We start from the raw sequence: 27,692 nt of genomic DNA on the forward strand, positions 1-27,692 counted from the left end.
CAAAGTCAGAGGATTCACAGTTTCTGATTTCAAAACTAACTACAAAGCAGTAATAACCAAGACTCTGGTCCTGACATATACGTCAATGGAATAAAATTGAGAGTCCGGAAATAAACCCGTGTGTCTATGGTCAAATGATTTTTCAACAAGGGTGCCAAGACCATTCAATGCGAAAAGAATAGTCTTTTCAACAAATAGTACTAGGACAACTAGACAGTCAGTCATATGCAAAAGAATAAAGTTGGACCTTGTACTTTATACCATATACTAAACTTTACTTAAAATGAATTAAAGCCCTGAAATGTTAAGAGCTAAACTACAAAAGTCTTAGATGAAAACACAAGAGTAAATCTTCATGACCTGGGATTTAACAATGGATTCTTACATATGACAACAAAAGCACACACTATAAAAGAAAATCTAGACAGTACTTCAACAAAATTAAAACTGTTATGCCTCAAATGATACTATCAAGAGGGTGAAAATGCAAGCCACAGAATGGGAGAAAATATTTGCAAATCATACATTTGATAAGGGACTGGTATCTAGATCATATACAGAATTCTTACAACTCAATAATAATAAATAGATAAATAACCTAATTTTTAAAATGCACAAAGGATCTAAATAAACATTTCCCCAAAGATGATATGCAAATGTCCAATGAGCACATGAAAAAATGGTTAACATCATTAGTCATCAGGGAAATACAAATCAAAACCATAATGAGATACCACTTCACACCTACTAGGATGCCTATAATCTAGAAGATGAACAATCACAAACATTGGTGAAGATGTAGAGAAACTGGAACACTCACACACTGGTGGTAGGAACATAACATAGTGCAGCCACTTTGGAAGACAGTCTGGCAGTTCTTCAAATGGCTAACCATAAGAGTTACCATATGACTCAGCAATTCCACTCCCCAATACCCACCCAAGAGAAATGAAAACATGTCCACACAAAAACCTGTAGACTGGTATTTATAGTAGCATTATTCATAACAGCAGAAAGGTGAAAACAACTCCAGATGTCCATCAGCTGATGAATGAATAAACAAAATGTGGTGTATTCATACAATGGGATGTTATTTGGCTGCAAAAAGGAATGAAGTACTGATAGATGCTACAACATGAATGAACCCTGAAAACGCTATATACTAGGTGAAAGAAGCAAATCACAAAAGACCACATATTATATGAAATCTCCAGAAGAGGCAAATCTACAGAGGCAGAAAGCAGATTAGTAGTTGTCTAGGGCTGGGGGAGAGAAGAGGGTTGGAATGATAACTAAAGGGCGAGAAAAAACATCGATGATGAAAATGTTCTAAAGCTGACTCTGGTGGTGGTTGCAAAGATCTGTGAATGTAGGAAAAAACCACTGAACTGTAAACTTTAAATCGCTTAATTATATGGTGCTGTGAATTGTATCTCCATAGAACTGCTACTTTTTAAAAAACTAAGTTCCCTTGCCACATGATGAGTAACCTGACAGCGCTGGAGAAATAAAAACTTTCCCGCTCTAGCACACATACCACAGCCACACCTTCTTTTAAGTAAATTTCTGATCATCTAAGGGTATAAGCACTATTGGAAAAAATGTCTTTTTGGTGATATGAAGTAACTCATCTCTCTGCGTGACTGAAATAAAATACTGTGCTAAAAGCAAAGAAAAATTTTTAATCAAGTAAATGCCAAGAGATTTCACTGCCCACATCTGTGTCTATGAACAAGTTGACATCAAGAAGCCCTAGTTTTAATTATCTCAGAGTAGTGAAGGATAGACAGATTTAACACCTAAATGATGTCATAGCCTAACTTGAAAAGGTTTCTCTGGAATTTATGAGAAAATACGGGGGGGAAGGATTTCACCCTGGACATCAGTACCACATTCACACAGCAAGGTTTTAGCTAAACTCACATTACAAGAGCACTATTAACCAATTTTATTGGATTCAAAGTTTTGTTTGTGTAAGTTTGTTATAATTTAATACATGCTTAAAAGCTGTAGGTATAAAAGGCTTATACCAACATTGATGTTTATACTATTTTAAGTAATATTATAATAACAATAAATTTAAATCAATACTGAGGGTCCACGGGAATCTTAATATTACTTAAATTTGAACAAACAGTAGTAATAGGGACCATGTGGCACAGTTGAAAAAGTCAGATGAAAATATCCCCAGCTCTGTCATTTAAAACCAATATAAACTAAAACCAAATAAAATAAACTGAACTAGATGAGCCCCAAGGTCTTTTGCCTCCCCAAAATGAAATGAGCCTAAGAAACAGGCTAGATACTTTAGGTTACCTATCTCTATGCGTGTGCGTGTGCGTGTGTGAGAGAGAGCAAGAGAAGGGGATGGGGGTGGTGGGGAGAAATGGACATTTACTATCTGAAAACCAATGAACCTTAGCTAAAAAAGAGAGCAGAGAAGGTTTGGAATGAGGCATCAAGTTAAAAAAAAAAGAACCAAAGTTAAAAAGTTTAAAAGAATCAAAAAGGATTAAATTTGTCTAGGATGAAGAAGGGAATTAAACCGAGAAACGGTTAACTCAGCAGATAAAAAGAAACCTTTAATTTGATGCAGAGCAATGGTAGAACAAGAATAAATTTTTTCATTGTATTTTAGTTTTGGTTTTTTTTCCACTTTAATACTGATGTCATGTTTTTTAAAAGACGGGAGTCTTTCGTACTTTTGTGAGTTCCTACTATCCTAAATACCCCCTTCCTTTCTCCATACTACCCAGAGGCACTGTAACTCAAGTTAAGAGTTGGGGGTGAAACATCAGGAAGTCTGGGAGGCTCAATAAACACAATATACTTTAAAATAAACGCATTACATAGACATGTGGCAATTTCCAAGTATAAAAAGAAAAATGTCAAGAGAGAGAACGGGGTATCAGCAGGGCAGGTGTGCTAATGGGCTACCTTCTCAGTGATGCCGTTGAACTTGGCCAAGATGTTGAAGAGCGGCACCTGGGGGATAATGAGCTGCTCCTTCTCATCCTTGTAGAGGGGGGCAGTAGGAAGGTCCAGCGTCAGGTACATAAACGTGGACTCCACCATCGTCTCTTGGTACTCATCATTGTGGAGCAGCTGCTCTTTTTCTTCTGCTGGCTAGCAGTGAGGGAGAAGCAAAAGGAGGGAAGGAGTGTGAGCAGAGTGGAGAACACCACAGATGGAAAGAAACGATGTTTCTGTTACATTTACTTCATTTAATATTGAAGTGAACCAAGAGGGGTGCCCAAGAGACTGAAAGTTTCACGTGCAGTTGTACCTGTTTAGATTAATGCAAAAACCGGACTTCCATCTTCAGAGAGATTTTATTTAAATACCAGACTCTTTTAAAAGTTTTTAGATGATCTAGAAAGCTTATCTGAGCTTTCTGGAAAAAACACGCCAGCACCACCCAGTGGCCAGAGCACTGAAATCAGTCATCCCTCGGTATCTATGGTTGGTTCCAGGAGCTGCCTTGGATACCAAAATCCCCGGATGCTCAAGTCCTATAGTTGGCCCTCCATATCCACAGATTCCGCATCCTCGGATTCAACCAACTGCTAAACGTAAACGTAGTAGTTTTATGTATTAAAAAAAAATCCACGTATAAGTGAACCAGTGCAGTTCAAACCTGTGTTGTTCAAAGGTCAACTGTTATATCCAACCACTACCTCCCAAACTGAAGCACACTGGTGCAACAGGAACCTAGAGGAAGTGCCACTTGGCAGGTGTACTGTAGAACCTCTTCCTGGAGCAAAAGGCTGTACCGGGGCTTCCCTGGTGGCGCAGTGGTTGGGAGTCCATCTGCCGATGCGGGAGACACGGGTTCATGCCCTGGTCTGGGAGGATCCCACGTGCCGTGGAGCGGCTGGGCCTGTGAGCCATGGCCGCTGGGCCTGCACGTCCGGAGCCTGTGCTCCGCGGCGGGAGAGGCCACAGCGGTGAGAGGCCCGCGTACCACAAAAAAAAAAAAAAAAGGCTGTACCAGTTATCTAAGCATCTCTCTATCAACCCTAAATCCCCTCAGGTGATATAAATCGGTCCAAAACTCGGTTCAAGCCACTCACCAAATCAGGATGAGGAAGCTTTTTAGTGAAGATCCTCATGGACCCCTGGAAAACATCAGTCACAATAGCTGCACAAACAGAAATCAAAATGCAAATTCTGTCAGCTTGGAAAGCATTTCCAAAATACAGTCCTAACTCCTAAATTTCTGAAATAAACCAGCATCTTCCAGCAGAAGACCCAAAGCTCTCACTAAGCAGAGAAGAACCTTTGTAACATATACAACTAAATTATACCTTTATAAGTATTTGTGTAAATAATTATTTTATGTCTATCTTCTTCCCAAGAGAGATGGGGCACACAGGCTGAAGATACCTGAAGAGGTGGCAGGGCTATGTGACAGAAAAAGAATGAGGCCACAATCCCACATGAAGAAACCAACACCATCAGAACACAGAAAGAAGAAAACTGCATTAGGTCTCCAAAATTATTCACCTGGTTCAGCGGTCTCTAAGCTAAGCGTTATTTTTGGCATTCTTGAAAAATGTCTAGCTACTGCTAAGCCAACCTGGATGCTAAGAAACACAGGGACTCAAGGTCTGAGAATGAAAAGAGCGGCCAGCCTCATCTCCCCAAGTACATGCTCAGGGCGAGGCACGAGCTTTTAGTTTGTTCCACCAAATTACAAGCCAGGCAACCCACCCACCAAGCCCTCGCTCTGGCACCGCTAGCATGTCTACAGCATGCTGCCCAGCCCCCCAGCTTGAAACTGGGTCAGGACTTCTAGAGCACAATTATATACCCATTTCCACTTATTAAAAATGCCTTTAGATATAACCATATTCTAATAAAGAAAAATGGAGAGGAAACCATTCAGGAACAAGATTTAGTCCATATATACAGAGACACTACCCTAACACAAAAAGATAAACAGGTAAGAAGAAAAGGATGGGAAGCTGCAGAGCGTTTTTTAAAAGAAGCAACAAAACAAAAAAGGTCTCCCTTTCACAAAATAACATGACTTACTCTTTTTTTTCTTCTTTGTGCCCCCCAGAGCTGAGTGTAGAGCGTTCAAAAACCAGGAGAGAAAGTCGACTCCATCCCCTGGAAAAGAAAGAAAGATGGTATGTCGAAGCTGGGAGACAGTACGATATTCCAAACCACATGCAGGTTGGCATTTCTCAGTGTTTCTCCTTCCTCTCCGGCCACGCCATCCCGTCCCCTGGGCATCCTCCTCTACATGGCCACTACACGCTGGCACTCCTGAAGGACAAACTCTCAAGTCTTCTGATCTTTACTCTCTCCCTTGGCTCTCTGGTTCAACCAAAATCTTCGATTATCTCCTCTATCCCAAACCTGAGTCTCATCACCCATCAAGAGCCATTACTGGGAGTTCCCCGGTAGTCTAGTGCAGGGGTCCCCAACCCCTGGGCCGAGGACCGCTGCTCGAAACCGGGCCGCACCGCAGGAGGTGAGCAGCAGGCTAGCGAGGGAAGCTTCATCTGCTGCTCCCCGTCGCTCCCATTACCGCCTGACCGCCCACCACCCTCCCCAGTCTGGGGAAAAACTGTCTTCCACGAAACCATTCCCTGGTACCAAAAAGGTTGGGGACTGCTGGTCTAGTGGTTAGGACTTGACGCTTTCACTGCTGTGGCCCAGGTTCAATCCCTGGTCGGGTAACTGAGATCCCGCAAGCCATGCGGCATGGCCAAATATTTAAAAAAAATTAAATTAAATTAAATTAAAATTAAAATTTTAAAAGCCATTACTGGGCTTCCCTGGTGGCGCAGTGGTTGAGAGTCCGCCTGCCGATGCAGGGGATACGGGTTCGTGCCCCGGTCGGGGAGGATCCCACGTGCCGCGGAGCGGCTGGGCCCATGAGCCATGGCTGCTGAGCCTGCGCGTCCGGAGCCTGTGCTCCGCAACGGGAGAGACCACAACAGGGAGAGGCCCGCGTACCGTTTAAAAAAAAAAAAAAAAAAGGCCATTACTGAACTTCCCTTCTAAGTCACTCCTCAGCCAGAATGTTTTCAAAACAAAGATGTGAAGGCACATCTTTACTTAAAAGCGTTCGTTCACTGACTCCCCACCGTTATCAGGATGTAATCCAGCCTCCTTATAGTGGCATATAAACCCAACACCTGGTCCACCTCGGCTCTCGTCGTTGGATCCAAGGGTCCAGCCACATACAGTCTTCTCTCTGCACCAGGCAGCTCCATGCTCCTGTCCAGTGTCCTCTCTACCTGGAATGCCCAACCCCACCCTGTCTCCCCGCTACCTAAAACTTAGGCGTCTCTTCCTTCACTCTGACCCCCAGCCCACCTCCCATGTGCTCGACAGGCGTCCTTACTCTGTGCTCCCTCCCATAGCATGTTGTGCTTCCTCTATCACAGCACTTAACACCCTGTAATCATCTTTCTACGTAACTATCTTCCCCACTAGAATAGGAGCCCCTGGAAGAAAAAACTGTGTTTCTTATCCTGGTAGCATTAAAACCTACTAGCACCATGAGTGAATGGTGAATCAACTGACCTGGATGCTAGAGAATATCATATCAGATACAGGTACTAAGAGCTACTCATGTGGCAATAACTAATTGAGTTTGGAGAGATAAAAATAGTCAAAATAAAATATTCTAGTCTGCAACATGGCGAAATGAGAACCAAAAGTGGCAGGCGCTTAATAAGGGATGGTGCCTTTCCCAGCCTCCTGGTTTTCCTGAGTCGTAGAGTTTAGTTCACCAAAGCAGACAGACTTTCTATCCAGCTAAAATCGCTTGGGACCCTGGGCAGGGCAGGCTGAGGAAGGAAGAGTGAGGAACCCAACCACAGTATGCACTGGACACTCGCTCCGGCTACTGTAAGGTTCACAGCAAAGTGGAAGTAAATGTGCTCATCAAACTAGTTGTGTTGCCCTAAAGTCAGAAAACATGAATTACTCCTTCCTTACCTTGCTTGGTGATCTGAAAAGTCTTCTTGCTGCAAAGGACGACAGCTTGAAGCATCTCATGGGGAGACACATGTGCCTTGAAATTTCGAGGGTTCCAGAGCTTTCTCATCAGCTCTCCAAAACGCTGGACCAACAGGAACATGATATCCCCAGGAGGACGCTTGATGTTCTTATAATTGTCTTCTTCCAGGAAGTAGTTTCGGAGAGGAGGAACGTTAGACAGAGCCTGGAAATCAAACAAACACTCCAATTAATCCACAGCCTTTCTTCAGGACCCCTGGGAGCCAAGCTTGTCCACCTAAAGTTCTTCTAATAGAACTGTGCCTGTGATGCCTTAAAGAATCAGAAGCAAATGCACTCCCAGAGAATCCCCCCCAGAGTTCACATTAGAGAAACATCCTTTATAGCGAGTTTCACAGAAAGTTCAGTTCTGCAGACACTCTGCTAACGTGGGTATAACAAAGGAGTTTTAAAATAAAGGTATTCGGGCTTCCCTGGTGGCGCAGTGGTTGAGAGTCCGCCTGCCGATGCAGGGGACGTGGGTTCGTGCCCCGGCCCAGGAAGATCCCACATGCCACGGAGCAGCTGGGGCCATGAGCCGCTGAGCCTGCGCGTCCAGAGCCTGTGCTCCGCAACGGGAGAGGCCACAACAGTGAGAGGCCCGCGTACCGCAAAAAAAAAAAAAAAGGTATTCAAATCCCTATCTGATGACCAACTTAATTAAAAATTTCCTTTGTTTACTCTAATTAGACCTGTGACTATGTTTGGATTCACAGGAACTGAAGGCTAGAAACCCAGATACTCTTTCTTCACCATGTATTTGGCTGGGGCAGAGAGAACTATCTGGAGACCACAGTTCCCCCATCTCTCAACTGTACATTAAAACAATATGAAAAACATCTTAGTAAAACCTGGTGTCTTCCCCAAATGTGGTATTGAGAGGGTGGTAATAAAATGATACAGGGACTTACTTCCCTGGTGGTCCAGTGGTTAAGACTCTGCACTTCCACTGTAGGGGGCACAGGTTTGATCCCTGGTTGGGAAACTAAGATCCCACATGTTGTGTGGCATGGCCAAAACCAAAACCAAACCAAACAAAACAAAACAATACAACTGTATATAAAAATGAATGTACTCTGTTATGATGGAAAATAGTTAAAAGGTTTAAGAGAACAAAAATTAATTTTATCTCATTAAACAAAAAGATAAAGACCAGCCATGTTAGTTCAAGAAGAAACACATGCTTATTAGTGTGAGTTATGAAACTGGGAAGGAGACCACGGTACAGACCCTAAATAAATGCATAGTCTCCCCACAGGTCCCTCCTGATGGGTTTATGAATCCTCGTCAGTGCTATGCTTACCATGAGCACAACTTTCTTTGACAAGGTAATTCTTTCAGCAAGGATAGAAGGATGCTGTTAAACACAATTAAACCCAGGTGTCTCTGGGGAAGACCCAGGTATCTCTGGGGACGACAACTCAGGATACAACTCAGGGTAACGATAGAGGTGATCAGGAAAGCCCCTACAAGCTTAGCTCAGCTGAAGAAACAAGGATTTCCTGCTTAGAGTTACTCTCAAAAAAGGAGAAGCATATGGATAGTTTATACTAATTCTTGCTTATCCATGCTGTGGAGAGAGGTTGCTCCCTGGTTTCAGCAACAATACAAGCAGTAGGTGTCCTCGGAGAGAAATTATTCGGCCTCCAGGTGGAGTACTTGGTCCATTCAATCCCATTTTAGTGGAAACATCACAAAGGATTTGTTCATCTCCTTGTTTGTATAAATAGAAGTCCAATGCACTATTCATCGCGCTACAGAGCCAGGTGATCTACTTATTTGTATAAATAAAGAGAACTTCCTGTGGGGACTGAAACCCATCACAAAGCCAAAACTAACTGCCCTGCCCATATCCAAATCCTATCTGTCCATCCTGTAACAGTCTTCACAAAGCCACGAGAGGCTGTAAGAGGAACAGTCCACAAAGTCTCTCTCCACCTAAGAATCTGACCTCTCCAGGGACCAGGCATGACACCAATGGCAGACACCAAAATTCACAGATATACTTTTACAATTTTTTACCAAATTCTTCATGCAAAAATATCACGAACAAAGTTTAAAGGCCAAAAAAGAACTAGAACGAAATATGTGCAACATATGCAAAAAAAAAAAGGCCAATATATATATGCCTACTTTTTTTTTTAAGTTTGAACATCTGATTTTTTTTAACACCTTTATTGGAGTATAATTGCTTTACAATGGTGTGTTAGTTTCTGCTTTGTAACAAAGTGAATCAGTTATACATATACACATGTTCCCATATCTCTTCCCTCTTGCGTCTCCCTCCCTCCCACCCTCCCTATCCCACCCCTCTGGGTGGTCACAAACCACTGAGCTGATCTCCCTGTGCTATGCGGCTGCTTCCCACTAGCTATCTATTTTACGTTTGGTAGTGTATGTATGTCCATGCCACTCTCTCACTTTGTCACAGCTTACCCTTTCCCCTCCCCATATCCTCAAGTCCATTCTCTAGTAGGTCTGTGTCTTTATTCCCATCTTACCCCTAGGTTCTTCATGACCTTTTTTTTCCTTAGATTCCATACATATGTGTTAGCATACGGTGTTTTTCTTTTTCTGACTTACTTCACTCTGTATGACAGACTCTAGGTCTATCCACCTCACTACAAATATCTCAATTTCATTTCTTTTTATGTCTGAGTAATATTCCATTGTATATATGTGCCACATTTTCTTTATCCATTCATCCGATGATGGACACTTAGGTTGCTTCCATGTCCTGGCTATTATAAATAGAGCTGCAATGAACATTTTGGTACATGACTCTTTTTGAATTATGGTTTTCTCAGGGTATATGCCCAGTATTGGGATTGCTGGGTCGTATGGTAATTCTATTTTTAGTTTTTTAAGGAACCTCCATACTGTTCTCCATAGTGGCTGTAACAATTTACATTCCCACCAACAGTGCAAGAGTGTTCCCTTTTCTCCACACCCTCTCCAGCATACTTTTAATCCTCAATAAAATGGACCACTAATAGAAAAATGAGCACATAAGGCCCAACAACTCATGAAAAAATATAATAATCAACTTTAGAAGTGAATCCTTAAAAAGTAAATTAAAATGGAGATACCTATCAAAATGGAAAAAGTTGGGCTTCCCTGCTGGCGCAGTGGTTAAGAAACTGCCTGCCAATACAGGGGACATGGGTTCAAGCCCTGGTCCGGGAGGACCCCACATGCCGCAGAGCAACTAAGCCCGTGCGCCACAACTACTGAGCCTGTGCTCTAGATCCCATGAGCCACAACTACTGAGCCCGCGTACCACAACTACTGAAACTCACGCGCCGAGAGCCCATGCTCCACAACAAGAGAAGCCACCACAATGAGAAGCCCACGCACCACAACGAAAAGTAGCCCCCACTCGCCGCAACTAGAGAAAGTCCGCACACAGCAACCAAGACCCAATACAGCCAAAAATCAATAAATGAAATACATTAAAAAAAAAATGGAAAAAGTTGTTTTCAATGCTAACAGTGACAATGCAAGATGAAGAACACCCTTTTGGGAACCCTCCTACACTGTTGGTAGGAATGTAAATTGGTGCAGTCACTATGGAGAACAGTATGGCGGTTCCTTAAAAAGCTAAAAACAGAGCTACTGTATGATCCAGCAATCCCACTCCTAAGCATATATCCGGAGGTAACTATAATTCGAAAAAACACATGCACCCCAATATTCATAGAAGCACTATTTACAACAGCCAAGACACGGAAACAAGCTAAATGTCCATCAACAGATGAATGAATAAAGAAGATGTGACACACACACACACACACTGGAATGTTACTCAGCCACAAAAAGAATGAAATAATGCCTTTTACAGAAACATGGATGAACCTAAAGATTATCATACTAAGTAAGCCACAAAGAGAAAGACAAATACCGTATGATATCACTTACATGTGGAATCTAAAACACGACACAAATGAACTTATCCATGAAACACAAACAGACTCACTGACATAGAAAACTTATGGTTACCAAAGGGAAAAGGGTGGGGGAGGGGATAAATTAGGAGTTTGAGATTAGCAGATACAAACCACTACATATAAAATAGATAAATAAGGTCCTACTGTATAGCACAGGGAACTATATTCAATATCCTGTAATAAACCATGATGTAAAAGAGTATGAAAAAGAATATATATATATATATGTATGCATAACCGAATCACCTTGCTGTATACCAGAAACTAACACAACACTGTAAATCAACTATACTTCAATTAAAAAAAAAAGAAAAAGAAAAACACCCTTTTGTGTTGCTGGTGGATTTGTAAATTGCTACAAACCCCCTACAGCCTAGAATCTAGGCCCAAGGTGCATTAATACAAGAAGAAAAGAAGGTTAAATAAGTTAAATTCAACAAAATGGACTGACATGTAAACATTAAGGATGCTGCACAAGAATAGTTACTGATTTCATAATATGCTTTTAAGTTAAAATACATACAAAGATACATACTACATTACTTTATAGATAAAAAATACAAATATTTTTCAAGTCTAGAAAAGAAATATAACAAAATGTAACAGTGTCACAAGAAGTACAAGACTATATATATATAGAAGAATACTCACTGCAACACTGGTAACAGAAATAAAAATGTGAGACAAGTGAAATTTTATGTATCAATTGGGAAATAACAAAATAAACCATAATACTGCCACATGACAGGATATAATGCACTTGTGTACCTGCGTTTAGAATAAAGTTCTGGAGGTCTCTATACTGCTAACTACCCCAGGACAGAGTACTAGGGAAAAAAAGGAACGAAGCTTTTGTTTTATACTTTCTATATCTTCCCCCTACACAAGTACTTGTTTATACTTTTTTTAACCAGTTTTTTTTGAGTGAAGTAGGATGATTATTTTCTTATGCTTACCAACGTTTTCTAATTTTTCTACAATATGCGCACATTACTTGTGTAATTTTTTTAAAAAAGCAAAACAACTGCAAACAGGACAACTTTGGCTTTCTGCCTTTCCCACTGCAGGACTTCAGCACAGGGGCAGGACAGAGACATAACAGAGCCAACACAATGAACATCTGCACCATGAAAAGAAAAAGGATCATCTAGCTCACGTGTCTCTTACTTGGTACTGCAGGCCCCGCGCAGCTCCATCCCCCATTCCCTGGAAGCTCCAGAGGCTGGAACTGGTCCACCATTTGGTGGCAGCCCCTCAGGCAGACGGGAATGTTCTGCTTGGGGCAGAACAAACACCCAAGAAGAGTCCTTGGCAAGACTCGGGGTCTGAGGACCACCTGACTGCACTCCACCAGAAGGCAGCTGTTTCTTAGCCAAGCTTCACAGTGTTCCCGGGTTGCCCCCTCCCTCATGGTTCCCGCCTCCAACCTACCTGAAGGACGGCATTGGCGTAGTCGTTGGCCTTTATGTTATTCAGGCCCACGATACCGGGCAGGTAAGTGGTACCATCATATGCCCGGGACAACTTGGCTTGCTTGTCCAAGTTAGCGATCTGCTGCTTTGTGAAAGTGGGCTTCAACACATACTGAAAAGCAAAAGAAAATCCTAGGCTGTTTTAGGGCAGTCTACAGAGTTCACAAGATATATCCGCAACAGCAATTTCTGCCAAAAGAAAAGATACTTTGGTCGTGAACGTCTCACCACCCACCCAAAGGGCTCCCAACAGTAGGTCTAAGGACTGAGGTAACATGCAATGGGCCCCGCCCCACGTTGCTCATCTAGAAGGTGATCTCTGTGTTTAACCCAAAGTCACTGAATCCCAGGCCTGCCCTCAGACCGCAGGTTCAGCCAAACCCGTGACAAACAACAGGGAGAAGCTGCAGGACACGCAAGTCTGCAGGAGGCAGGAGTCTGAGTCCCAGGTGGGACCTCACACAGAGCCAGCACACAGGCCCGGTGCAGGAACAGGAGTGTCACCTCCTATCTGTGCAGGACTGAGATCTCAGGACTCCCTGTGACTGGAGGGGCAGGATCAGAACCTTCCCTGTCCTAGACCTATGAGGGTCATCATGTCACACACTGGTCAGAGGTCGCCACTAACTCACTTTGAAAGCTTGAATTCCTTTCAGTTTCTCCATCTATAAATACTGTCCTTAACCACTTTAACTTCAACGTTAATAGACTGTTATAAAACATATGGAAGTGGAGTAAGTAGTGTTTCAAACACTCTGAAAACCAAGCTTTCCTTAATAAATAGAGCATTCAACTCTATTGAACATGCAGCCGCTGCTGAAAAGGAAAGCAATAATCAACAGTTCCAACAGTAATCAAAGCCCAAGAGGACTATCCACACTCCTCACTCAAGTGCAGTGACTCTTGGCACAGGGCACAAACCAGAGCCCACAGATGGACATGCTGGCCATTTTGGCAGCATCATGTCAAAAGTAGCCGGAAGCTGGTATACCTCTTGGCATCCAGCAGGTCCTACAGCAGGCCCAATTCACATCCCTACTCCAAAATATGGAAGGATAATTTATTTCACAAAAATGCTTTCACCCTAATTGAAAAGTAGCAATATGCCTTCAGTCCTAACCCTCAACATTAAAAGCAGAAATCAGAGCTAGGCTGTAGACCATGGGCCAAAATTATGGATTGTGACCTCCTTACTCTGTTTCTCTGGTTCCTGCCAAGGCGAAAGGAGCCTCTCGAGACTGTCAGAGATTCTTCCCTGACCTTGGGTGGGGCAGATCCTCAGGAGCCCTGGGGTGGCTCCCAGGATAACTGGTTCCAAACCAACCCTCTTGGACACGCACCGTGATATCCTCCAGCGAGGAATCGATGATCTCATAGTTGTCTGGGAGGCAGTAAAACTTGAGGGTGTGGAGGTTGAGGAAGACATGGTGACTAAACTGGACACTGTGAATGTAGGCATGAGACTTCAAACCCCGGCCTGTAGGGAAGAGTGAAAGGCTATGAGAGAAGGGCAGACTCCATAAGCACACAGATGAGGGGTAATTTTCCTTTCATTATTTTGTACCAGAACATGTTAGTATCAGCAAAAACAAAGTACTACACCATCCACGAAAGGAATCTCCCACATGAACTCTTCTCATCACAAAAATTAGCAAGAAAGAAGAGCGCATTATCTTTATTCCCTAGATGGCACAAGACATAAGGGAACTAATTTCATATACATGAACATAGAAAATATGTGTGGGTGTATTTGTGCGTGTGTGTGTATATGTATGTGTCTGTGTGTGTGCATATATGTATGTGTTTATGTATATGAGCTAGTTTCACGTATTAGAAACTAGGAATATCCATGTATATATCATATACATGTACGTACATGCATACACTGATTTGCACATACACACGTACATATCTGTGACAGTCCATCATCACCTAGTCCTGAGATTTCAACTGTCCACATTCACGACAATCCTGTACCCACATACTTTTGTTCACGTTGCCACTCCTTTCTAGAGCATCTCACCCTTAACCTATTCAAACTCTATGTCCTGCATACAGAGTACAAGTTCCACCTCCTCCATGAACTCTACACAAACACTCCAGCTAACAATGATCTTTGCATATTTCAACTTTGCATATTTCAACTCCCATCATCCTTTGCATATTTTTGCATATTTCAACTCCTATCATCCTTATTTATACTCAGCGCCACACAGTCCAGCAGTAATCTTTATGGTCTTAAGAGAGTCTGCTGATTGTTTTACGTGTTAACCTTGACAGTTTATAAGATCCTTATTACAGCAAAGAATGCAGTTTATAATTCTTTTGAATCCTCCACTATACTGTGTACAAAGCATTTGCTTGCTCTGAATGAACTGAAATAATAAATTTCCAGAGAAGAACAGAATGAAAAATTCCTTAGAGTAAAAGGATTCTCAGAAAAAGACATAAGTATAGAAAACATCAGAGATTCAAAAACCCAGAGTCTCTGGTACTTCCTACATAGTCTCTCATATGGCTAGTTCTTTCTTCCTTTCACATGTATTCAGGTTCTGACCAATCAGAGAACCTCCTGTGGATTTTCTAAGAGTATTCCACCTTCTTGGGAACAAAGATAGGGCTTATTAGACATGATTCCTAACAGCAGCTTACTTACTTCAAAAAAAAAAATCCCTGAATAGAACTGTGGCTAGTGCTGAAAATGTGATGCAAAACATTTATTTACCCTGAAAGTACTTGCCACACACCAGACAGGCATACGCATTGATATGCGAGAGGGAGATGGAACACAGTTTCTCAAAGTCAAAGTCCAGCACACTCCTAAGAGAACCAAAACAAAACAGAAACAATTAATAGGGATGGTTGCCTAGGTGAGCACCTGAGCGAAGCAGTGTCCCTGGCTTCCTGTTCTGCAGTCACACAGCCGCCTTCAGAGAACAGTTCAACAATCACATACAAACCGTGGGGAACATTAACTCTTCCTTACCTAGGCATTTAATATAGCACCGCCACCCACCAAGCCCCAAAGCAGTGCAAAGGCATCTCCATCAACGACCCTCTTTCTTTTGAGTATTCACAACCAGTTGAGAATCTTCCATTACTTTCTCTGGAGGAAAAGCCACAAGTAGGACTAAAGTAACAGGGCCCCAACAGCATTCCAAATTAAAAGACATTAAAGGAAGGACATAAAAAGAGTGAATAAACCCTTTCATAAAAGAAAATTTTATTTTTGTCCATAAAAATAAACGGGAAGCCTGAAGAACTTTAGGGGAATACCTACAAACAGATCTATCTATTCAAGTGCAAAGTAATGGTATATGAGTACTGGGCGGGTTAAGCGATAAAAGAAAGTTTACCTCCACTGAATTCACAGGTGGCAAGAGGATTCATTCCCAAGCATTAACTCTGATTAATTGGTAATGGTCCCAGGAAAGCTGCACTGTCAGTTAAAGGGGCCACTAGCCACACATAGCTACTGGTGTTTAAAAGTAAAATAATTAAAATTAAATAAAATTTAAAATTCAGTTCCTCAAGCCACATTTCAAGTGCTCAATATCCACAAGTAGCCCGTGCCTACCACAATGGACAGCCCTTAAAGAGCAATTCCATTGTTGCAGAAAAGTCTATTAGACAGTGCCACCCTACGGCATAAATGAAAAACCATCCTAAAATGCATCTGGGATCAAAGAATACCAAGATGGGGTAAACACCTCTGCTTTAGGATATATTTTTGTCTGATTTTCCTCTGCTGAATCCCAGGCACCTAGAGTAGTACCTAGCACACAGTCAGTGCTCAATAATATTTAAATTTGCTATTGTCATCGACACCACATATCCCTTTATTTCCTCATACAAATTCAAAATGAGCTAAAAGCTCTTTCTGCATATGCCCACCCTAAAACAACATGCTCTCTGACACTTTAAATTGAAGGGCAAAGATTAAAAAACAAGGCAAGAGGCACAGTTTTCTGGGCAGAAAGCTTTAAAAGAGCTAAAGTTTTGGAACGTATTTTTAACGTACAGTCCAAAGAACTTTCTGCAGAGACTCCATTGTTCTTTTGCTGCCCTAGGCATTCCTGTGCTACCGACCTGTTAATGGTGTCCAGGTAGGGGCAGTGGCGGCTCCTCCGATCCTCAGAATCCATGCGGCCATTTTTTGCTGAAAGGAAAAGCATCAAAAGCTCTGAAAATGGGAAACCCACACTCAGGGTCAACTACCAGTACAAACAAACACAAAAATGGGAAAAATTAATCAGGATGAGCTCCTGTACAGGCAGCCTGACAACACCAAAGAAGCCCACTTAACGGAACAGACCACAAACTGAGAGGATATTCTTGAAACACATATAACCAACAAAGGAATTGCTTGCAATTACATAAAGAAATCTGGTGGAGATTTAAAAAAAAAAAAAAAAAAAAAAAAAGACAACCCAAAAGGAAATGAGGAAGACAGCCCTCAAACTTATGAAAAAATGCTGGGAATTCCCTGGCTGTCCAATGGTTAGGACTCTTGTGCTTCCACTGCAGGGGGCTGGGGTTCGTCCCTGGTTGGGGAACTAAGATCCTGCAAGCTTCACAGCATGGCCAAAAAGAAAAAGAAAGAAAGAAAAGATGCTCAACCTCACCAGTAATCAAGAACATGCAAATTTCCTTGCACAATGATATACCACTTCACACCTACCAGAGAGGAAAAAATAAAATCAGGCAATTCCAAGTGTTGGCAAATATGAAGAACAGTGAGAATGCTCATGTAACTGCTGGTGGGAGTATAAACTGTTACAACCTCTTAGAAAATAGTACAGCAAGATCAAAGCTGAAAATACACAGACCTTTTGGCCCAGCAATCTCTCTCCTACTTATATACCCTAGAGAACTTTTGCACATGTGCCATGAGGAATGCTTTACTAAAGAATATTTATAGCAGCAATATTTGAAAGAGACCAAACTGGAAACAACCCAAATGTCTACAACATATAAAAATGGGAGGAATACATTTTGGTATATCATCAATAGAACACTGTGTTGCCGGATAAACGTCAACAATATGGCTAGCGGAAAAAAAAAAAAAAGGCAAAACAGAAGACAACATATAGTATGATTCCATTTATAACAAATACAAAATAAAATACAGTTCTACTCAGGGATGTATATGTGAGGTAAAACTGTAAATAATAATAAAAATAGAAATGATTAGAAAAAATTCAGTGATTACCCAAGCAAGCAAGGAAGGCAGATGCAACTAGGAAGGGGCCTATGGGAGCTTCTAAGGTACTGGTTAAGTACCACTTCTTAAGCTGAACAGCATCGGGAGGCAACTCTCCATGGGTCTCTCGAACTTCTGCACATATTGTGACCAGAGGCACTGACTGCCTCCAGACTATCTTGTCAAAGTTGTTTGTACAGTGAAGTTTGTTTCTATAGCTTTGGAAGTAGGAGACAGTGTGTCCCTACAGAGCAAAGGGGAGGCAAGCTCACAGCCCATTATAGAAGATTTGGGTTGTCTAAGCTTAGAGTTCTTGTCCTGTGAGGCCACCCACTGTGTGTATGGGTTCTCATCGTGTTGCACTGTGGGAACTGACTCAGTGAAGTGACAATGCTATATTCTGGCTACTGTTATTGCTGCAATAAGCTGTCTCAAGCCCAATAGCTCCATGTCTTCCATCAGCATCCATGAAACCACGGCAGGCTAACTTGGTAGTGTACAAAAAGGGTAAAATCTCAGACCCTTCACAATTCTTGACAAGTGGTAGATTTAAGGATATATATCCACACTCTTCTTTAAACTATACATGTGCTTGACATTTAGCTCATCTTAGTACCTATAATCTATTTCATGAAAAAAATAAAAGGGAAAAAAGAAAACAGCAGTAACCTCAACTGGGATCCTAGTGTGTCCCAGAGAAAACAATCTCCTTACCGTAAGTATACAAAATATCTAAGAAACAATTTCTCTTCCAAAGAAAGGGAAACATGAGGCTGACAGAATATTTAAGTAAAGGAAATCAAAGAATACCCTGAAATTATTAACTAGATTATTCAAAGAACATTTATCAAGCACTTTCCACGAGCAAGGTGCTAATCTGGACCCTGAGGGTAATATAAAAATATGTCAAACACAGGATTCTGAGCTAGAAATTTAAGAGTTAACATAAGAGTATAATTTTATATAGATAACCAGGTGCAGAGACTGAATTATAAAATCCTGGAGAATGAAGACCACCCCCCCCCATGAACACTGCCCCTAACATGTAGCCTTGTGATATGTTCACCTGCTAACTCACCAGAAAACAAGTACATAGGAACATGTTCAATGCAGAAGTTCCAAGTTCAGAGAAGGAAAAGATGTAATTGAGGTAAACAGGAAAAGCTTCAGAAATGATAGAAACCTACTTAATGATTGGTAAGATATCAACAAGTTGGAAAAGAGTGTACACACTACAGAGTACCATGGCTTGGCCAAGAAGTCTCCAGAAATTACTAAGAGAAGCAGAACGAGTCCAGCAGAAAAAGGCAGAGGGTACAGTCATAGATGGGAACTGACAGACTCACTGGCTTATTAGGGCTCTCAAAGGTCATGGGTTCCAGGACTCCTTCCGTTAACCTAGAGAGGGACAGACACGTGAAAATCACTTTCCCAAACCACCGTGACTCAGTCTCAGAGGCAGGACTAGAATCCATATCTCCTGGCTGCTACAGCCCTGGATAACAGGGCAGTGTGGTCCAAGTGCACAGCGTTCAGGCTCTCCACTCAGAAATTACAGCAAGACTCACTCCTCAGGTATTTTGTAAAAAACTAAAAAGAAGGGACACCTGTAAAACAATTAGCACAGCGCCTGGCCCGCATTAGACATCCGATAAAGGAAAGCTACCTGTTCTTATTACTGTTAGAAACGCTATAGCTACGATCCTGATCAAGACTAGTACTATCCTCATTAAAACGGAGTCGGGTCGCGAGTGGAGTGTGACTTCCCCGTGGGGAGAGAAGGTTGGAAAAAGAAAAAGAAGAACGCGACAGTGGAACCCGCGCCCGGCCCCGCGCACCTCGCACCTCCCGCTCAGGCTCCGAGTCCTCGTCGGCCTCGCGCTCCCGCTTCACCCGCACCGCCGGGATCACGGGCGCCAGGGCCTCGCGCGCGCTCGCCGGCTCGACCTCCCGCTTCACGCGCACCAGACTGCCCCGGGAGCTCGGAGCCTCTGTCTCCCGCTCCCGATCTCGCTCCCGTCTGACACGAGCCGAGCTGCTCCGCGACTCGGACTCGCGCTTCCCGCGGGTGGATCCACGGGACTCCCGCTTGGACCGGCCGGACATCGCCACCACCGGCCGAGTCGCCCGGCGCAGACTCCAAGGAAGACCAAGCACGCGGCAAGCGGCCAATCAGGAGCGGCGCTGTTATCAAGCCCAAGGTTTTCTACGAGTCGCCGATGGGGACAAATCAAGCCGCAGAGAACTTCTGGGAAGTACTACGCCTCGGGGGGGGGGGCGGGTCTTTGCGGGAGCGCGCGCACCTGAGGCCGATAGGCGGGCCTACTGCCACTTTAATTATTACTCGTTTAAAGAGGCAGGAACCTTTCACTGGCTGCGGAAATTCTGGATTAAAAAAAGTTGTCATTGGGCCCCAGGTGTCTTCAAGATACTCTGTGTCCCCAAAACAGAATTGGCAGGTCGTCTCCAGTCTCCGAGCCTCGGAGACCGACGGCCCTGCACAGAACTAGGCGACATCCCCAAGTCATCGCCTTCGTGGAGCAATCCGACGGCTCTAATTCCACATTTAGAGGATTGTTCTTGGTATCACAGAAAAATGCAAACGACGAGCAGAAGACTAGTGACGCTACTGAAGCTCAAGCTTCAGGGTCTGTGACTTTCACGACCCCTTCCACAGCCCTGAACTATTCAATACTTTGTACAGTTCTACTGAGGTGTGATTGACATACAATAAAATTCACGTTTAGGGCTTCCCTGGTGGCGCAGTGGTTGAGAGTCCGCCTGCCGATGCAGGGGACACGGGTTCGTGCCCCGGTCCGGGAGGATCCCGCGTGCCACGGAGCGGCTGGGCCCGTGAGCCATGGCCGCTGAGCCTGCGCGTCCGGAGCCTGTGCTCCGCAACGGGAGAGGCCGCAACGGTGAGAGGCCTGCGTACCGAAAAAAAAAAAAATTCACGTTTAAAGTGTGCAATTTGCTGAATACTGATAGAGGTATGTATACACTCTGAAACCACCACCACGATCAAGATAATGAACCTAACCACCATCCACCAAGTGTTCCCCTGCCCCGACCATTGATCTGCTTTCTGTCGCTAGAGATCAGTGTCACTTGTTAGAGTCTTATATAAATAGAAGCACCCAGAGAGTCCTCTTTTTATCCCCGGCTTCTTTCACTCGGCGTGTTTGTTTTGAGATTCATCCAAGTTGTTGAGTGCTCGTTCCTTTTGATTGCTCAGCGGCATCCCACTGTGCGGATGTACCAGTCTGTCCCTGTTCTAATCACGGATTCCTACTTTTATCTCTTTTTAAAGAGGATTCAAAAATGGCACAGTCTCAGACGCCTGAAAGGCCCTGGGTCCTCCCACGCCGAGAGTTAAGACATCGGTCCGGTGGGCGCCGAGACGAGCTGGGTAGCGGGAAAGTCCGCAGAGCTCTGGTGCTGCGCTGGCTGGAAGGAGCGTCCCCGCCGGCGGCGGCGCGGAGCCCCGGGCGGGCGCGGGCTGGGCTGGGCGGCCGGGGCGCCGCTGTGTGCCCTGCCCTGGCACTCGCCTCCTCACGACCTCTTTGGAGGTAGGTGATATCAGTGCCCTCATTTACAAATGAGTAAACTGAGACACAGCGGGGTGCAACAGTCAGCCAAGGTCACGCAGCTGGTGATGGAGTTTCACAGCATCCAAGCACAGGAAAAAGGACGGGAAGGCTCCACACCGAACGCTGAGTGGTGTGATGGGTGCTTTGTGTTTTTCTGGATTTTCTGATGTAGCAGCACTAAACCTAAATCCTGGTTTCCTACTGATAAGGTCACAACGAAAGAAAAGCCCCGCCCCGGAGTGGAAGTTGCGCATGCCCCATTGCCCCCCGCCCCGCCCGCTCCAGGAACTCCGCGCGCTGGGACATTCGGCCCGGCTGGCCATTTCCCGGCCGACGTCAGGGCGCAGGGTCGAAAGTCGAGTGAAGAGGGGCGCGGAGCTCTCGGGGGCAGGAGGGTGGCAGTTGGGGCCGTTGAGGAGGCGGCGGCGGCGGCGGTGGCGGCGGCTCCGCGCACAGGGTCTCCAGATGGAAGCGGCGCCGGGGCCCGGACCCGGGCTCTGCTGCAAGCCTGGCGGGCGGCTGGACATGAGCCACGGCTTCGTGCACCACATCCGACGGAACCAGCTCGCCCGGTACCGCCCCGCCCCGCGCCACGGCTGCCAGTCCCAGCCTGGCCTGGCTCGGCCGTCCCTGACTCCCGCTCGGCTCCCCGCAGGGACGACTACGACAAGAAGGTGAAGCAGGCGGCCAGGGAGAAGGCGAGGAGGCGGCACACGCCCGCGCCCACTCGGCCCCGAAAGCCCGACCTGCAGGTGTACCTGCCGCGACACCGAGGTGAGGCCGCCCGCCCCGCGCGCTCTTCTGCCCCCGGGCCCTCTGCCTACACGCGCTCTTCTTTTGTGTCTGGGAAAAAACTATGTCCTACCTCCCAAGGCTCATTTTATCTCCAACGTCTATCTCGACGCTCCCCAATCGCCGCTCAGTGATTCTGCCCGCAGCACAGGGAGGGCTCAAGGCCCGCAGTTAAGCATCACTATTACCGGACGTCCCTGAGAGTCGGCAAGTTGTCCGCCGCTTTGCCCCCAGCGTACTATATTTTCGCACTCCCACCAGCTAACAGGAAAAAAGTTTGGCACAGCTCTAGGCGACGAGGACATAATTGTGGAATGAAGCCCAGACCCAGTTAATGGGTTTTTTTCTCCAGCTTACTTGTGATCTAGAGATTACAGTAGTTAATGTGCGATGCTAAATTTTTTGAGCTTCTTTTATGAGTGTTTTTAGAGGTTATGTGCAGTCATTCATTTAGCTTTCAGAGGACCCGGTAAGATGGGAACTATTATCATTTCTGATTCACAGTCAGGGAAACAGGCAGAGAAAGGTTTCGTAACTTGTTGGAGATATCAGAGAAGTAAATGGCAGAGCCTGAATTTGAACCCAGGCAGAGCCCTATTCATCTCTCCACTACCTTACAACCGTGTAGACAGATGTGCACTGTATACCGACTGCGTGGTAGGACTGTGCTGGTCCTGGGGCAGGGATACAAAGGTGAATAAAATTCCTGATAGGCGGCTGATTTCACACACACACACACACACACACACACACACAGGTACATTCTGGGTCCATGAGAAGATTGGGGCTTTACAATATGTTTTCCTGTATCATCTTTGGGCAGGGGTTCCAGCAGCCTTCCTCCCTTCCCTCTCACTCTGGTTCATCCTTCCAGATGGCTCTACCCACCCAAGCAACCCAGGCTGTGAGGAGTCTGGTGAAAGCAGCAGTAGTGGCAGCTCTGAGCCAGAGCTCCCTGGCCATCAGCTCTTCTGCTTAGAATATGAGGCGGACAGCGGAGACGTCACTTCAGTTATCGTGTATCAGGTACGCCCGATGGAAACAGCTGCAGCCTGAAGGTCCTGGGCCGTGATGGAAATCACTGCCGGACCTGGAGCCACTGTTTTCCTCAGGGCCAGTGGGAAGTGTTTGTTCCACATGAGAGCACAGACTGCTGGGCGATGCTTTTGAGCACAAGTCACTCCCGTCACACAGTGATTCTCAGCGGGCAACAGGGAGGGCTCATGGCCCCCAGTTGAGAGTCACTATTACAGGGGACACCTGGGAAATGACAGGCATTGGCAAGAAGTTGTGAGTCAAACAGAGTTCTCTGAGAGTGTTGTCTAGGGACAGGGCAGGTCGCCTTTTCAGAAGAGGCCAGGCCCTGAGCTTCCCGACCCTTCCTCCACGTAGGATGATGATCCAGGAAGGGTGAGCGAGGAGGTGTCAGCACACACGCCTCTGGAGCCACCCATGCGAGAGGCCCTCAAGTTGCGCATCCAGGAGGAGATTGCAAAGCGCCAGAACCGACACTGACCAGACTGGAGTCGCTGTCCAGGGAGCCGCCCCTAGTTTGGGGGTGCCAGGACCAGTCTGAGCTGATCTTGAGGACCAGCCCCGCCCCCCCCCGCCCCAGAGCTGCCACATCCACAGGAAAAGGGTGTCACAGGGACTACGCCTGGCCACCTCCCTTGTAGCCATTCTTTCTCGTATATTGGCTCATTTGACCAGCCTAATGTTCTGGACGTTTTTGAGAATTTTGTTTGGTTAGCTTGGTGTTCTGGAAGCAAAGATTCCGGGGAGAGATGAGGCTTATGAGACCTTCTGCCAACGTGCTGCTTTCTCACCAAGGTCACATGCGCCAGGGCATCTGACCACGCTGCTCCATAAGCCCCGTTTGTTATTTTATGGTTCCTTTCTTCTGTGTTTCTGTTCACTTCCATCCGTGCTTTCCTAGATCATCTTTTCAGCTCTGTTTCTTTGTTCTTTTCTTTCCTTCATCTTTTTTGTCTCCCAATCCATCAGTTCCACCCCGCCCGCCACCTCCCAGTGTGACTGCTCAGCTACGGATGCTCAGGACTTTGGAGATGGGGTACTGGGGTCTACCTTCCTGACAGGCTCTCCCAGTAATTCTGATACCAGTCGAGGGAGATGATCTTCTTTGACGCCTACTTGTGAGGATGTCTTCCTCCCCTTCCGTGGTTTTTGCAGGTTTCTTCCATGCTCCACCGCTTCACACAGTCTAGGTAAGGAGATCTAGAAAGATGATGCCAGGATTAAACTGTGAGGATTTCTTGCAGCAAAACCTGCCAGGGTTCGGACTACAGAATTCCAGCTTCCAGCCTCATCCCTAGCTGTGAACAGACCATCCTCTGTTCAGGCTAAAAGGGAATTATCAAAACAAGCCTGAAACCGTGTTTCCAAATGTGATTTAACAGCCTTGAATGTACATACAAAGGGAAATTCAACATTAGCAATAATTGTCTGTTTCAAGCCCTAGTTGGGAAAAAGAAAAAAAAAAAAAAAGCCTGAAGAGAGCCCTAGAGGGAGCGAAACAAACCTCCTTCATCTGCCCTTCCCCTGCTCTGTGCTTTCTCCTTTCCTACCTCCCAGGAGTATAGAGTATATAAAACTCCCAGTAGATCCTGAGAGTAAAGATCCCAGGAATATCACTGCTTTCACCTAAGTGAACATTTTTCCTAATGCAGGGTTGGGCTACAGTCTGAGAAATCCACAAGCGATCCCACGCACTGCAGTTCCAAGCCACTTCAGTTTTCCAGCAAATGGGCCTAACCTCAGTGACTTGAAGTATGGGGTTTAAGTGAGCCCGTGAGCACTGAGACTTCTTCAAACCAAAGCCCCCTGCCCCACAGGTCTTTCCTCATCAGGGTCTCAAGATCAGTCTGGCTGGTCCCTCTCAGCAGCTTTTCTCTTAAAGGACACCTGAGAGCACTTCTGGTTCATGCCCTATACACCCCTGCAAATCTACCCCCTCTGAAATGGGGCAAGGCAGCTACTTCGACTCCATCGTTAAAATGCAGCAAGTCGCAGCTCGCGGGGAAGGTGAGTGAGGTGGGTAAATTAGAAGGACCTGGTTGTGAAGGCAGCCAGGGACCAGCACACTCTCGACCCCCAGGGCTGGCCCAAGGTTAAATGCCTTAAACTTGCCAGTCCTGGGCTCAGTTCTGCTTTCGAAGGAGAAAGTCTGTCCTCATTCAGCCAGGCTGCAAGTGCCTTTTGACTTTTAACGTTAACTACCCTCCAGAGCCTCCCGGGTCGAGGAGACTATGCCATGTTCTATCCCCAATCTTCCTGCAGCTCAGCACCAGTCATTTTAGTCTTCCAGCTCTTCAGCTGATCTTCTGACTTGGACATAGGATTTCACTGGAACTTTTAGGCTTCCTAGTCTGGAAATATTTTGAGGTTCGTCTTCTCACGGCTGGATGGCCCGTTTCCTGGATTTATTATAGAATTTAGAAACAAGTCCAGAAGAGGAGGTTGGGGGCATGGCACCTGAAATTTTAGCCTCCATTCCTGTGAGAATTGTGTACCTATCCTGTCCTTCTGTGTGTTTATCGTGTAATCCTAACACTCTCAGGTAAGAGAATGATGGTAATATCTTGCTTGCAAGCGTTTTCTTGAGGCCCTTTGCTTTATATCAAGTGCATATCAAATATTTTCCACTCAAGAAAACATTCTAATTTGTAGCTAATTTGTGCCACGAGACTATATAAAGCGCTAAGCCTGGTACTTAAATGAGGCATTGTCCTTCAGAGCAGGCCTGTTGGTGGTGATGGTGTCATCACTGCAGGTGTGCCTGAGATGCTTCTCTGGTGATGGCCCTCAGCCCACTGACAGCCTTACAGCTTCGCTCGTTGCTTCTGCCACACCTCATCCCAGTCCAAGGTAGTACTATCCAGTATGGTTACCGGACTTGCCTCTCGATGTCTTCCAGCTGTTTTCAAATATCAGTGCTTTGCCATCAAGGAGCATGTTCCAGAGCATTTCCCAGAGGCTCTAGAGATGTCCCAAAGAGGACTGTCCTGTGCTGTTTGGTGCGGTGGCAACAGCATTAGACTAGCTGGGGCTTTCCGGCAGACTGCTTCAGAATCAACACTCATTTAACTAGATATATTCTCAGCCGCCTTAAAAAACACAGTCTTGTAGCCTGACAAGCATATCTGACGTTCATCCAAAATGAAGTGATCTTCACTTACTAAGGCTAAGCCTTGGATTTTAAGGCTTTGTGTTTCCTGGGCCACAGTGGGTGATTACTAATAGAAGGAAGCTGGGGCCTGCAGGGGCTTTGGGCTGTGCGAGAGTAAACACTAAAGCTTGAGTTCCAGCCAGCTGGCAAGTGTGGAAGTCTTTGAAGAAGGTAACGCAAGAAGGGAAAAGGAGAATGCAAAGCCTTTTGTACTGAGTGAGAGTAGGAGCCCGGCCAGCCGGTAGGACCAACGTGGGCAATAAGAAATGCTTGTTCCTGGACTTCGCTGGCAGTCCAGTGGTTAAGACTCTGCGCTTCCAATGCAGGGGATGCAGGTTCGATTGCTGGTCGGGGAACTAAGATCCCACATGCCTCACGACGTGGCCAAAAAAAATGCTTCTCCCTGTGGATGAGCGTCTGAAAGGGACATTCCGTCTCCATTGTTCCACTCTGAGGGGCACTGCCATCTAGAGATTAGCCCACGAAACTGGAAGAAACCCTTTGGGGTGGCGGGTATCCAGTTTGCTGTGCATCTGACAGGATCTGTGGATGGTAAGGTAGGGATCCCCCAGCTGGTCACAAATATAAATGGGGCATATAGAAAGAAAACTAAGGACAGATTACTTTCCTACCTCTGAGCCTTCTTTGGGAAGAAGAACCATGGAATGGTGACAATTATCTGAAACGTTTTAAGCTCCCTCCTTGAACTCCTGTCCCTGAGGAATCAAATGACCAAGCCACCCCAGATTTCCCCAGGAGGTGGAGTGATGCCAGAAGGGAAGAGAGTGAATGGCCCCTCTGCCTTCCCAGAGCCACCAGAATGAGACTGGTTGCACTGGCTGTGTCGTGTTAAGTGTGTAAAAAGCTATACATTCTTCTCTTTTCTCATTTCGTTTCTGCGTTTGGATGAATAAAGTGACATGGAAATTATTTGAAAATCCTGGAAGGAAGGTACTTTTCAAATACAGTATTTTTTTCAGCCAATAAACTTACTATTTTTATAGCACTGTTTTTGCCAAGAGTTGTGAAATCACTTGTGTACATAAGGAAATGAAGATTACATGCTGCCCTAAAGTCATTCAGCAGCGCAGAATCAGCACTTGAAATCTCATCTCTTGTTCTGCCTATTTTAAGAACTGTCCTGGTTGGAGCATAACAAGTAGACTCACGTGGCATTAGAGCTGGAAAGGCCTTTTAAAGATATCTGGTCCTACTTTTTACCTGATACGCAACTCCTCCCTACCGACTACCCATGAAGAGCCCTTCTGTCTTGGGCTAATTCTCTGTTTTAGGGATGACTCTGATTGTCACGTTAAACCCAAATCTGCCTCCTTGTCAAGGTTCTGGGGTGCTTGCCTTACCCCTACTTTAGGATAGAACGGCCAGTTTAGAACCTGAGTAGCCTTCTCAGGCCTTCCCCATGATCGTGGTGGGAGAGGAACTGAAACCCAGCTCAACAGGTGATAGTAAATGTTGATTAAG

The 27,692-nt window shown here is 45.2% G+C and overlaps 2 protein-coding genes across 5 annotated transcripts in view; one reads left to right on the forward strand and one right to left on the reverse strand.

The window, feature by feature from the left end:
* The window catches only part of USP39 (ubiquitin specific peptidase 39), a 30,187-nt gene extending 10,394 nt beyond the window's left edge, over positions 1-19,793 (reverse strand). Inside the window, exons 1-10 of one of the 4 annotated variants that reach the window (XM_067704501.1) lie at positions 19,481-19,605; positions 18,989-19,040; positions 16,529-16,598; positions 15,165-15,259; positions 13,780-13,916; positions 12,399-12,551; positions 6,961-7,186; positions 5,038-5,115; positions 4,074-4,141; positions 2,938-3,126 (exon numbers count right to left, since the gene is read on the reverse strand). In XM_067704501.1, the coding sequence (XP_067560602.1) occupies positions 2,938-3,126; positions 4,074-4,141; positions 5,038-5,115; positions 6,961-7,186; positions 12,399-12,551; positions 13,780-13,916; positions 15,165-15,259; positions 16,529-16,584 (1,002 nt within the window). In that variant the 5' untranslated portion in view covers positions 16,585-16,598; positions 18,989-19,040; positions 19,481-19,605. Of the gene's footprint in view, positions 1-2,937; positions 3,127-4,073; positions 4,142-5,037; positions 5,116-6,960; positions 7,187-12,398; positions 12,552-13,779; positions 13,917-15,164; positions 15,260-16,528; positions 16,599-17,064; positions 17,096-18,988; positions 19,041-19,480 lie in introns of those variants that run through there. The other 3 variants (XM_067704497.1, XM_067704500.1, XM_067704499.1) reach the window with 3 other exon arrangements.
* Positions 19,794-21,272: 1,479 nt separating this feature from the next.
* Positions 21,273-27,216, forward strand: C14H2orf68 (chromosome 14 C2orf68 homolog). Its single transcript, XM_067704503.1, has 4 exons — positions 21,273-21,804; positions 21,888-22,006; positions 22,899-23,050; positions 23,417-27,216. The coding sequence occupies exons 1-4, from the start codon at positions 21,368-21,370 to the stop codon at positions 23,537-23,539; spliced, it is 831 nt and encodes a 276-aa protein (XP_067560604.1). The 5' UTR covers positions 21,273-21,367; the 3' UTR covers positions 23,540-27,216.
* Positions 27,217-27,692: the final 476 nt, after the last annotated feature.

The sequence above is a fragment of the Pseudorca crassidens genome, chromosome 14 (assembly GCF_039906515.1).
Source record: "Pseudorca crassidens isolate mPseCra1 chromosome 14, mPseCra1.hap1, whole genome shotgun sequence".
In the NCBI taxonomy this organism is placed as follows: Eukaryota; Metazoa; Chordata; class Mammalia; order Artiodactyla; family Delphinidae; genus Pseudorca; species Pseudorca crassidens.